The following is a 13,908-nucleotide window of genomic DNA, read 5'->3' as shown; positions in this document are numbered from 1 at the left end:
GACCATTGGTATCCGGCCCAATTACGCACATCCCAGCCCCCCCACCCTGACCATGGGACCCATGCACCAGGAAAGAAGGCTCTTCCTCACCACCACTGCACCTGTACACAAAGTTATACTTGGCCTCCTGTTGCTCCAACAACATAACCCCACCATTTCCTGTTCGAGGATGAGAATCACTGCCTGGGGACCAGGATGCCAGAGGACCTGCTTTCCTGCACCCTGTGGTTCCACTTTGGTGGAGGGTCCTGTGAGTGACTTCCAGCCTATCAATCTGTCCTCCCGAATCGTTGGCCCCTTGTGTTGGGACGTAGATGTGGACATCCGCCAGGCTCTGGAGAGGGAACCCGCTCCTGCTACCTGCCCTCCAGAATGCATCTACGTCTCCACAAGGGTGAGCGATCGGATGTTACCTGGGCACACACATCCCTCGCCGCTGGACACCCAGGTATCACACACACCATCAAATCCCTCTCTTTGATAAATACTGGTGGCCCACCTTGGCGCAGGACGTCGCCCACAATGTCAACTCATGCACCGTATGTATCCAATCCAAATCTCTCCGGCACGCTCCAGCAGGTAAACTATTTCCCCTTCCCATGCCTCAGCGGCCTTGGTCAAATCTGTCCATAGACTTTGTAAATGATATCTTTCTTTCTGATGGGTGTTACCACTATTATGGCCTTTGTTGACAGATTCTCTACATCCTACCGTTTTATCCCTCTCTGGTCTACCTACTGCTCTCCAGGTCGCTGAGGCACTATTCCAGCAGGTCTTCCGGGACTATGGCCTTCCAGAGGACAAAGTTTCCGAATGTGGTCCCCAATTCAGGTCGCGGGTCTGGATAGTTTTCATGGATAAGCTGGGTGCCACGGTCAGCCTCACATTCAGGTTCCAGCCTCAGTCCAATGGGCAGATGGGGAGTTTCCGCCAGGACCGGCAGGGGTAGTGGGCCCAGTTCCTTCCCTGGGTAGAATACACCCAGAACTCATTTCGTCACTCACACACACACTCCTCCCCGTGTTCCATCCTGGTGATCATGTCTGGCTCTCCACCAGGAACCTCTCATTCCCCCTCTGGTTATGTTCACGTTCAGTACGCTTATTCTGTTTTGTTTATCTGCTTATTATCATTATAAAACTCACCTTCTGCACCTGCTTCCTGACTCCTAGCATATACGTTACAATACATTGCTTACATGTAATGACTTTTTGAATTAATGTTCATTTAGAATCATATACAGTATTATAGTGTATTCTGTCCATAAACAGAAAATGAATTAAGCACAGACACAGGGTAATCCGGTTTCAATGAGCACACCTGTATCCATAGACCTCTGAGTAGTTGTCTGTCTGACCACTCCGCAGCGTAACATATTCCTTAGGGAAATCAGTCTGCATCTCAGCACAGTAGATCTAGGAAGAAACACATTGAGACAACAATTGCTGAATCCTGGCCTGGAAATGATTAATGATGAAGTGATAGTCAGTGATTGTGACAGAGAGCACACACCTGTAGAATCCTGGACTTGACTTTCAGGTAGTACTCTCCATCCATCCTCACCCCCTGTATCATCTGGACCTCTCTGCAGGATGTCAACAACTGACCTATAATCAGAAATAAGACGGAGCACCTTTAGGGCTGGATTCAATCCGTATCACCAAAGCATCGTAGAAGTTCAGCACTATAGCTCGTTTAAAATCTAAAGGCAATGTTCCTGTATTCGCGGGGACTGCATTCACGGTAAGCACTGCTTATGTCGTCGGCTCAATCGGAAATTACCTTCACATTTTAATTAGGATCTTCTGTGATACTTCTGCAAAAAGGATTGAATCCAGTCTTTAGTGTTACAGTTTTATAGGATGGTACTGGTCTGTATGTAGGTTAGTTTCAACATAACAAGATACTATAAATCGCAAATGTACATGATCTACCATATATTTTTTCAGTAAAAATGTACAGATATTTTAAGATTATTTTGAAGGGACAGTGCACTCAAAAACATAATTTATATATATATATACATATATATATTGTCACATTCGTTATAAAGATGAGACCAAGGCGCAGCGTGAGTAGAGTTCCACATGTTTTTAATAAAACCGAAACTCAGCCAAACAAAACAAACAAGCACAAACGAAATGTGAAGCTATACAAATAGTGCAGACAGGCAACTAAACATTGAACAAGATCCCACAAACACCAAAGGGAAATGGCTACTTAAATATGATCCCCAATCAGAGACAACGATAAACAGCTGCCTCTGATTGGGAACCATATCAGGCCACCATAGACATACAAATCACCTAGACCTACAAAAACCCTAGACAATGCAAAACTGGCGTACCCACCCTAGTCACACCCTTACCTAACCAAAATATATCGAAAACAGAGATATCTCAGGTCAGGACGTGACAGTATCCCCCCCCTCCCCAAATGTGCGGACTCCCGGCCGCAAACCTGAACCTATAGGGAGGGTCCGGGTGGGCATCTACCCTGGTGGCAGCTCCGGTTCTGGACGCAACCCCCCTCTTTACTCTGATCCCTCCGCCTTTGTAGAACCGGACCGTGGATCTTCGCTGGAGGCCCCGGACTGGGAACTGTTGCCGGAGGCCCCGGACTGGGAACTGTCGCCGGAGACCCCGGACTGGGAACTGTCGCCGGAGACCCCGGACTGGGGACCGTCGCCGAAGAGACCCCGGACAGTGGACCGTCGGTGGAGGTTCCGGACTGTGGACCGTCGGTGGAGGTTCCGGACTGTGGACCATCGGTGGAGGTTCCGGACTGTGGACCGTCGGTGGAGGTTCCGGACTGTGGCCTACCGTTGGCGGTTCCGGACTGCGAAACGTTGCCGGAAGCTCTGGACTGGGAACTGTCGCCGGAAGCTCTGGACTGTGGAGGCACACTGGAGGTCTGATGCGTGGGACCGGTACTGGTGGTACTGGGCTGATGACACGCACCTCAGGGCGAGTGCGGAGAGGAGGCACAGGACTTACTGGACTGTGGAGGCGCACTTGAGATCTGATGCGTGCGACCGGTACAGGTGGCACCGGGCTGATGACACGCACCTCAGGGTGAGTGCGGAGAGGAGGCACAGGACGTACTGGACTGTGGAGGCGCACTGGAGGTCTGGTATTTGGTGCCGGCACTGGTGGTACCGGGCTGGTGACATGCACCTCAGGGCGCACTGGAGATCTGGAGCGTAAAAGCTCAGGGCGTCCTGGCTGGATGCTCACTTGAGCCCGGCAAGTGCGGGGCGCTAGCACAGGGCGCACTGGGCTGTGCAGACGCACCGGAGAGACAGTACGCAGAGCCGGTGCAGGATATCCTGGTCCAAGGAAGTGTACTGGAGACCAGGAGCGCTGAGCCGGTCTCCAGTCAGAGGCCAATTCTAACCCGGCAAATGCGAGGAGCTGGAATAGAGCACACCGGGCTATGAATGCAAACTGGAGACACCGTGCGCTTCACTGTGTAACACGGTGTCTGACCAGTCACACGCTCCCCAAGGTAAGCATGAGGAGTTGGCTCAGGTCTCTTACCTGACTCAGCCAACCTCCCTGTGTGCCCCTCCCATATTTTTAGGAGGGGTTGCCTCTCGTGCTTGCCTCGTTTGTATAACTCCTCGTAATGTTGCCATTCCGCTTTCGCTGCCTCGATTTCTTCCTTCGGACGGCGATACTGCCCCGCCTGCATCCAGGATCTCTTCCCAGTTCCATTCCTCCTGAACACGCTGCTTGGTCCTTTGTTGGTGGGATCTTCTGTCACGTTCATTATAAAGATGAGACCAAGGCGCAGAGTGAGTAGAGTTCCACATGTTTTTAATAAAACCGAAACTCAGCAAAACAAAACAAACAAGCACAAACGAAAAGTGAAGCTATAGGAATAGTGCAGACAGGCAACTAAACATAGAACAAGATCCCACAAACACCAAAGGGAAATGGCTACCTAAATATGATCCCCAATCAGAGACAACGATAAACAGCTGCCTCTGATTGGTAACCATATCAGGCCACCATAGACATACAGATCACCTAGACATATAAAACCCTAGACAATACAAAACTAGCGTACCCACCCTAGTCACACCCTGACATAACCAGAATATAAAGAAAACAGAGATAAGGTCAGTGCGTGACATATATATATATACATATATACACTGCTCAAAAAAATAAAGGGAACACTTAAACAACACAATGTAACTCCAAGTCAATCACACTTCTGTGAAATCAAACTGTCCACTTAGGATGCAACACTGATTGACAATAAATTTCACATGCTGTTGTGCAAATGGAATAGACAACAGGTGGAAATTATAGGCAATTAGCAAGACACCCCAATAAAGGAGTGGTTCTGCAGGTGGTGACCACAGACCACTTCTCAGTTCCTATGCTTCCTGGCTGATGTTTTGGTCACTTTTGAATGCTGCCGGTGCTTTCATTCTACTGGTAGCATGAGACGGAGTCTACAACCCACACAAGTGGCTCAGGTAGTGCAGCTCATCCAGGATGGCACATCAATGCGAGCTGTGGCAATAAGGTTTGCTGTGTCTGTCAGCGTAGTGTCCAGAGCATGGAGGCGCTACCAGGAGACAGGCCAGTACATCAGGTGACGTGGAGGAGGCCGTAGGTGGGCAACAACCCAGCAGCAGGACCGCTACTTCCACCTTTGTGCAAGGAGGAGCAGGAGGAGCACTGCCAGAGCCCTGCAAAATGACCTCCAGCAGGCCACAAATGTGCATGTCTCTGCTCAAACGGCCAGAAACAGACTCCATGAGGGTGGTATGAGGGCCCGACGTCCACAGGTGTGTGTTGTGCTTACAGCCCAACACCGTGCAGGACGTTTGGCATTTTCCAGAGAACACCAAGATTGCCAAATTCGCCACTGGCGCCCTGTGCTCTTCACAGATGAAAGCAGGTTCACACTGAGCACGTGACAGACGTGACAGAGTCTGGAGACGCCGTGGAGAACGTTCTGCTGCCTGCAACATCCTCCAGCATGACCGGTTTGGCGGTGGGTCAGTCATGATGTGGGGTGGCATTTCTTTGGGGGGCCGCACAGCCCTCCATGTGCTCGCCAGAGGTGGCCTGACTGCCATTTAGGTACCGAGATGAGATCCTCAGACCCCTTGTGAGACCATATGCTGGTGCGGTTGGCCCTGGGTTCCTCCTAATGCAAGACAATGCTAGACCTCATGTGGCTGGAGTGTGTCAGCAGTTCCTGCAAGAGGAAGGCATTGATGCTATGGACTGGCCTGCCCATTCCCCAGACCTGAATCTAATTGAGCACATCTGGGACATCATGTCTCGATGCTTTAGTCCAGGTCTGGGAGGAGATCCCTCAGGAGATCATCTGCCACCTACACAAAATGTTTGACCCAAGTTAAACAATTGAAAGGCAATGCTACCAAATATGAATTGAATGTATGTAAATGTCTTACCCATTGGCAATGTGATGAAAAAAAATAAAAGCTGAAATAAATCATTCTCTCTACTATTATTCTGACATTTCACATTCTTAAAATACAGTGGTGCTCCTAACTGACCTAAGACAGGGAATATTTACTCTGATTAAATGTCAGGAATTGCGAAAAATTTAGCATAAATGTATTTGGCTAAAGGTGTATGCCGCAGGGGCGGCAGGTTGTTTAGTGGTAAGAGCATTGGACTAGTAATTGAAAGGTTGCAAGACCAAATCCCTGACCTAACAAGGTAAAAATGTGTCGTTCTGCCCCTAAACAAGGTAGTTAACCCACTGTTCCTAAGCCATCATTGAAAATAAGAATTTGTTCTTAACTGACTTGCCTAGTTAAATAAAGATAAACATTGTCTTTAAAAATCTAAACTTCCAACTTCAACTGTATATTGTATACACACACACACACACACACACACACACACACACACACACACACACACACACACACACACACACACACACACACACACACACACACACACACACACACACACACACACACACACACACACACACACACACACACACACACACACACATACATGATGAGGTTCAAATAACACTGAAATTGGGATAATTATGATAATGCACTTTTAGTATAAGAGCTGTTTGAAAAGACCACCTGAAATTTCAGCATGTTTGGCTGGGTTGGGGAGACATCACTAGGTGGTATATTGACCAATAACATATTATAAGTCAATAGACCAATATATCAAAGAGAGTGTGTCCTCCTCTGCCAATAACAGCTAGTTTTCAGGTTGCACATCCCTCCCAATAGGCTCCTCCAATTACTGTGGGGGAGCTTTGCTGGTGACACTATCTGTGATTTATTTAGAATTCAAGGCACAATTAACCAACAGTATGTTACCACAGAATTCTGCAGCGATACACTATCCCATCCGGTTTGCACCTTTGTTTTCAACAGGACAATGACCCAACACACCTCCAGGCTGTGTAAGGGCTGTTTGACCAAGAAGGAGAGTGATGGAGTGTTGCATCAGATGACCTGGCCTCCACAATCACTCAACCTCAACCCAATTGAGATGGTTTGGGATGAGTTGGACCGCAGAGTGAAGGAAAAGCAACCAACAAGTGTTCAGCATATGTGGGAACTCCTTCAAGACTGTTGGAAAAGCCTTCCAGGTGAAGCTGGTTGAGAGAATGACAAGAGTGTACAAAGCTGTCATCAAGGTAAAGGGTGGCTACTTTGAAAAATCTGAAATATATAATATATTTGATTTGTTTAACAATGTTTTGCTTACTACATGATTCCATATGTGTTATTTCATAGTTTTGATGTCATCAGTATTATTCTACAATGCAGAAAATAGTACAAAATAATAAAAAACCCTGTAATAAGCTCTTCTGTTCAAACTTTTGACTGGTACTGTAGATTTGACCTATAACTGAAGAATAGTCTAAAGTAGACTTCACATAGTTCTTGTAAATAGGTCAAACAATGAAAGTGTTCAACAACAAAATGCTACAAGCATTCCAATAAATAAACAGCAGGAAAAACTAATGAAGATGCTTGTTATCTGGCCAAGATGTGAGTATGAGCTCAACACTGGGGGCCTTGCTGAAAACAAGAACATCTAACTTTATTTATATTCTCTATTATTGTTCCTGAGTGGTTGGAGTCCAGTTCTCTCTTCTGATTAGCTGATTAGCATTAATATTTGACTGGTGAACTGGCTGTCCCCCGAGCATTTTAATTTCGCCCGATGCATGACTTGGCAAGAGACAAGCGGCACAATGCTCCAGCACAATCCCCTGGTCGTGTGTAAACATCTGCAATGTGGGGCATGAACCTGAAAATCTTGGCCAGGAACCAACTCAGCTATCACACAGGGTCAAATGTGAAGACCGCCACAGCCCCATCCTCAAGCCCCAGCCTTAGCATCAGCCCCAGCCTTAGTCTCAGGCAAAGTCTCAGCTCCAGTCAGCCCCAGTCTCAACATCAGCCCCAGCTCTAGCCTCAGCCCCAGCTCTAGCCTCAGCCCCAGCTCTAGCCTCAGCCCCAGCTCTAGCCTCAGCCCAGCTCTAGCCTCAGCCCCAGCCTCAGCCCCAGCTCTAGCCTCAGCCCCAGCTCTAGCCTCAGCCCCAGCTCTAGCCTCAGCTCCAGCTCTTAGCCTCAGCTCCAGCTCTTAGCCTCAACTCCAGCTCTTAGCCTCAGCTCCAGCTCTTAGCCTCAGCTCCAGCTCTAGCCTCAGCACACTGTCTGACTGCCTCTCTGTCACCAGTGTGAGTGGAGAACTCTGACTCACTATTTATTGTTTCAGAGACCAATTGCTCAGAGAAAGGCTTAAAGATAAGGTTAAAGTTATGCCCAATTTGTTAAAATAAAGAAATAAGTTGACACTATCAGATATGGCAGTTGGCTGATATACAGCACAGTTGATTTCATTCCATTACTATACACTTCTGTTTTCCATTAACTTCTCAGCGTACGGTCTAGTTTCCTGAATTTCCGCCTGTCTGACATGCCCAAAATAAACTGCCTGTTATTCAGGCCCAGAAGCTAGGATATATATTACTATATTGGTAGAATTGGATAGCAAACACTCAGGTGTTTCTAAAACTGTTAAAATATTGTCTGTGAGTATAACAGAACTGATATAGCAAGCAAAAACCCGAGGGAAATCTAATTTCCGCCTCCCAGGTTGCAGTTCCTATGGCTAAATCAAATTTTACATTTACATTTAAATCAAATCAAATCGCTTTTATTTGTCACATACACATGGTTAGCAGATGTTAATGCGAGTGTAGCGAAATGCTTGTGCTTCTAGTTCCGACAATGCAGTAATAACCAACGAGTAATCTAACAATTCCAAAACTACTACCTTATACACACGTGTAAAGAGATAAAGAATATATACATAAAGATATACTATGAATGAGTGATGGTACAGAACGGCATAGGCAAGATGCAGTAGATAGTATCGAGTACAGTATATACATATGAGATGAGTAATGTAGGGTATGTAAACAAAGTGGCATAGTTTCAAGTGGCTAGTGATACATGTATTACAAAAAGATGCAGTACATGATATAGAGTACAGTATATACATATAGGATGAGTAATGTAGGGTATGTAAACATTATATTAAGTAGCATTGTTTAAAGTAGTGATATATTTTACATCAATTTCCATCAATTCCCATTATGAAAGTGGCTGGAGTTGAGTCAGTGTGTTGGCAGCAGCCACTCAATGTTTGTGGTGGCAACAGTCTTTATACAAGGTTTTAGGCTTGTTTTTTTAAATAAAGAAGTATTTGTAGTCTTTCCAAGGTGAGCGCCAGGGCAAAAGTAGTCTTTTTGCGCGTGTGAACGTGGGCGCACTCTTCGTTCTTTTCCTTTCGAACATAGTAATCTCCGTCTGAAATATTATTGTTTATTTAGATATTAAACAATTTTGAAGGAGTGGATTATTGAATTCAATGGCACCAACTAAACAGCGTTTTTGGGATATAAAGAAGGACTTTATCGAACAACAATTAAACTTGGGAGTAAACAGAGGAAGCTCTTTTTCCAGGGATATACACCCAAACAAGGGCAAAGCCTCCCTACCACTGAGGGACTTTCAAAACTGTTCGCTGCCCTGGCCCCCAATGGTGGAACAAAAACGCCAGGACAATCAATCATTGTGAAACCCCACCTCTTTAGCTAGGATAGGTTGTAATCCCTCTCACCCCACCCCCTAAGTTTTAGATGCCTATTGTTAAGTGGGATGTTGTAAACAGCTCTGGATAAGAGCTAAATCTTAAATGTAAATGTAAATGTAAAAAGTAAGTGATTTATTTTATTGCTATTTGTTATTTTGTGACGCCTGTGCTGGTTTGGAAAATATGCTAATGTGAGGCGCTGTCCTCAGCCTATCGAATGCTATGCTTTCGCCGTAAAGTCTTTTTGAAATCTGACAACGCAGTTCGATTACCAGGATTCTAAGCTTTTGAACCGTGTAAGACAATGGTATTTTCATGAATGTTTAATACTGCAATTTTTTATTTTGAATTTGGCGCTCTGCAATTTCACCAGATGTTGTCAATTTTGATCCCGTAATCGGGATCCGTGTGCTAAGAGGTTTTTCAGCACTCCGTGGATCAGGAAGGTTGTCAAGGAAACCACATCTAAGTTGTAGGCCTAATACTTGCGGCGCTGCAATAGCTGTAAGCACACTTTCTGAAAACCACTGTGTACAGTTCATGAGGGAATGGAAAGGGTTTATCAGGGAGAGACTGTGTAGAAGTAGTTGAGAGGATTATTAGAGAAGTGTAGAAGTAGTGGAGACAAGTATTAGAGAGGCTGTGTAGAAGTAGTAGAGACAAGTATTAGAGAGGCTGTGTAGAAGTGTGTGCGTGTGTTTGTATGTACAGTGCATTCTGAAAGTATTCAGACCCCTTGACTTTAACCACATTATGTTCCATTACAGCCTTATTCTAAAATGGATTACATTTGTTTTTTTTCTCATCAATCTACACACAATACCCCATAATGATGAAGAAAAAAAGGTTTTGTAAATAAAGGATCGGTGCAAGCTCTTCTGTTGGTTGCTGGGCCACACGGCGTGCCAAAGATTACGCGATCCTTCAGCTGATAGTAGGCCATTCTCCCGGCAACCCGACAGAAGAGCTTGCACCGATCCTTCATTAGAACTACAGAGGAAAAACACACCCATTGGAAGATGACTGTATGGTGAGATATACATCAGTGGAGGCTGCTGGGGGAAGGATGGCTCAAAATAATGGCTGGAACAGAGTAAATGTAATGGCATGAATACATGGATTAAGGTGACACCAACCTCCTGTGATACAGTGCCTTTTGAAAGTATTCAGACCCATTGAGATTTTCCACATTTTGTTAGGTTACAGCCTTATTCTAAAATGTATTCAATAATTGTTTTCCCTCATTAATCTACACACAATTCCACATAATGACGAAGCAAAAACTGTTTGTTTTTAATTTTTTGCTAATTTATTAAAAATTAAAAACTGAAATATCATATTTACATTAGTATTCAGACCCTTTACTCAGCATTTTGTTGAAGCACGTTTGGCAGCGATTACAGCCTCGAGTCTTTTTGGGTATGATGCTACAAGATTGGCACACCTGTCATTGTAAAAAATAATTTGTTCTTAACTGACTTGCCTAGTTAAATAAAGGTTAAATCTAAAAATAAATTGGGAGTTTCTTCCATTCTTCTTTGCAGATCCTCTCAAGTTCTGTCAGGTTGGATGGGGAGCATTTGCTATTTGCAAGTCTCTCCAGAGATAATCAATCGGGTTCAAGTCCTGGCTCTTGCTGAGCAACTCAAGGACATTCAGAGACTTGTCCCAAAGCCATTCCTGTTAAATTAGCTGTGTGCTTATGGTCGTTGTCCTGTTGGAATGTGAACCTTCACCCCAGTCTGAGGTCCTGAGCACTCTGGAGCAGGTTTTCATCAAGGATCTCTCTGACTAGTCTCCCAGTCCCTGCCAAAGAAAAACATCCCCACAGCATGAGGCTGCCACCACCATGCTTCAACATATGGATGGTGCCAGGTTTCCTCCAGATGTGACGCTTGGCAATCAGGCCAAACAGTTAATAAATCCTCTTATGGATGGGTGTCCCTGTGCAGGAACCAAATCAGCGGAAATTTTAGAGCGCCACCTATAGTTTTTGATAAAACTCAAACTTTCATTAAAACACACATGCAAGGTACTGAATTAAAGCTACACTCGTTGTGAATCTAGCCACCAAGTCAGATTTTAAAATGCTTTTCGGCGAAAGCATGAGAAGCTATTATCTGATAGCATGCGCCCCCCAAAATACCTGAACGACACCTAAACAAAAGATTTTGCGGTAGCCGGCGCTACACAAAACGCAGAAATAAAATATAAAACATTCATTACCTTTGACGAGCTTATTTGTTGGCACTCCTATATATCCCATAAACATCACAATTGGGTCTTTTTCCCGATTAAATCCATCATTGTATAGGCAAAATGTCATTTTATGAAGGCCGGTCTGATCCAGGAAAATTCCCCTTTACAAGACGCAACATCACTTTTTTAAATTACAAAAGTTGCCTATAAACTTTTACAAATCACTTCAAACTACTTTTCTAAACCAACTTTAGGTATTAATAACCGTTAATAAACAAAAAGCTGCGAAAAGCTGCGAAAATTCGTATCATCCCTAACAGGTTTTAAATCATGGTTTCATCAGACCAGAGAATCTTGTTTCTCATGGTTTGAGAGTCCTTTAGGTGTCTTTGGCAAATTCCAAGCGGGCCGTCATGTGCCTTTTACTGAGGAGTGGCTTCCGTCTTGCCACTCTACCATAAAGGCCACATTGGTGGAGAGCTGCAGAGACGGTTGTCCTTCTGGAAGTTTCTCCCATCTCCATAGAGGAACTTTGGAGCTCTGTCAGAGTGACCATCGGGTTCTTTGTCCCCTCCCAGACCAAGGCCCTTTTCCCCCCGATTGCTCAGTTCGGCCGGGCAGCCAGCTCTAGGAAGAGTCTTGGTGGTTCCACTCTCTACTTGGGGCCCTTCAATGCTGCAGACATTTTTTTGGTAGCCTTCCACAGATCTGTGCCTTGACACAATCCTGTCTCGGAGCAATTCCTTCGACCCCATGGCTTGGTTTTTGCTCTGACCTGCACTGTCAACTGTGGGACCTTATATAGACAGGTGTGTGCCTTTCCAAATCATGTCCAATCAATTGAATTTACCACATGTGGACTTCAAACAAGTTGTAGAGACATCTCAAGGATGATCAATGGAAACAGGATGCACCTGAGCTCAGTTTTGAGTCTCATAGCAAAGGGTCTGAATACTTATGTAAATAAGGTATTTCTTTTAATTTGCAAAAATGTCTAAAAACCTGTTTTTGCTTTGTCATTATGGGGTATTGTGTGTAGATTGATGAGGCAAAGATTTATTTAATCATTTTTAGAATAAGGCTGTAACGAAACGAAATGTGGAAAAAGTCAATAGGGCTGAATACTTTCCGAATGCACTGTATGTAGTAGTAGTAGTGGTACTGTAGAGACTCACACTCTCTCTCGTGACAGGTGACCTGTGACTCGGGCCTCTCGGCTGGACGGCAGTGTTTGGTCGGTTGGCCTTTAGAGAACAGACACTCTACCCTGCGCTCCATTACCCCCGCTCCACACGTCTGGGAGCACTGCGGAGCACATAAACCACATCAACACAGTGAATTACATGGAAACTACTGACATATTACATACTCAATTTACAAAACATATATGTTGTTTCAATACCATTATCTGATACCATTTACCACCCCTCTCTCTTTCTCTCCATCCCTCTCTTACTCTCTCTCAAACACACTGAAACACACCTTGCTCCATGGGCCAACTTTCCAGTAGGCAGCTTGTGGGCAGTCCCAAAGGAGGCACTGCCTGGTGCTAGGTGGGGGGAGGCTCTGGACAGTGAGGGCGGGACAGGGCGGAGGACTGGGCATCATAAGGGTGCAGGGTGGAGGAGGGGTACATGGAGCAGGACACTATTCGTTGCTGGTAGCCCACGCCACAGCTAGCAGAGCACTGGAAATCACACACAATTTAAATCACACCTCAGTGGATAAGGATATAGATCAATTTGTGGAATAACACATCAATATATACATTTATGTTTGACGACCTAGGCTAGTCAAATACTGCCGGTGAATTGTTTTATCAAATGACACAAAGATAGGTGTATTTAAAGGTATGACCAGGCAGAGGGTTCCTAAACCAAGGTTCCTACTGTACCTGTGACCACTCTCCTGTTATCCACATGTGGTAGCAGGGTGCTCTGCTGCAGGGCTGGTGCAGGGCAGGGCAAGACGAGGGGTCACAGAGGACGTCCTGGACTGGGGTCAGCTCGGCCCCCACACACAGAACCTTCCTGTTCCTCATACCTTCTCCACAGGTGGCGTTACACTGCAGAGAACAGACATAGGCCAATATGAGGATCAGTCATCATGTCAACATCAAAAGGCATTAAAAGTAATACAACTGTAACCTTGTCCCCAGTCTCAATTGCTACCGCATATATGTTTGATACAAAAAGACCTAGCTGGTGGACGAGATTAATACATATGTGTGGATCAAAGAGTAATGTCTTTAGATTGGCATAGGGGGCAGTGTTGGACTGCTAGCAGAGACACCCAATAGAAGTTCCGACAGGCTTGGTTGTTTCCTTAGCTCTCCAGATGTCCATGCTCTACACTTTATCCAGGGGAGGGAAAGTGGGCATGATATGACATCTCACATTGCTTTCAAGGCCAACCCCAGACATAAAAGAAATGGCAAGTCATGGGTGGATACACAAATTGGTTTTGAGTGAATTGGAATGATGGTTTAGAGAGGTAGTCAAAAGTTAAGACCAGAATTACAATGTGAGGAACACTAGGTTTTGAATGGCTAAAGCATATGTCCTAT

The 13,908-nt window shown here is 45.2% G+C and overlaps 1 protein-coding gene across 1 annotated transcript in view; it reads right to left on the bottom strand.

Annotated features, from left to right (window-relative positions):
* LOC123989726 (A disintegrin and metalloproteinase with thrombospondin motifs 20-like) overlaps positions 1-13,908 on the bottom strand; it is a 152,411-nt gene that overhangs the window by 6,534 nt on the left and 131,969 nt on the right. Inside the window, 6 exon segments of the mRNA XM_046290742.1 lie at positions 1,321-1,415; positions 1,513-1,607; positions 12,518-12,647; positions 12,825-12,856; positions 12,894-13,029; positions 13,237-13,407. Coding sequence (XP_046146698.1) covers positions 1,321-1,415; positions 1,513-1,607; positions 12,518-12,647; positions 12,825-12,856; positions 12,894-13,029; positions 13,237-13,407 — 659 coding nt within the window.

This window comes from Oncorhynchus gorbuscha, linkage group LG02 (genome assembly GCF_021184085.1).
Source record: "Oncorhynchus gorbuscha isolate QuinsamMale2020 ecotype Even-year linkage group LG02, OgorEven_v1.0, whole genome shotgun sequence".
Taxonomy (NCBI): Eukaryota; Metazoa; Chordata; class Actinopteri; order Salmoniformes; family Salmonidae; genus Oncorhynchus; species Oncorhynchus gorbuscha.
Note: the sequence above shows the minus strand (reverse complement) of the source record. Positions and strands in the feature narration are given on the sequence as shown.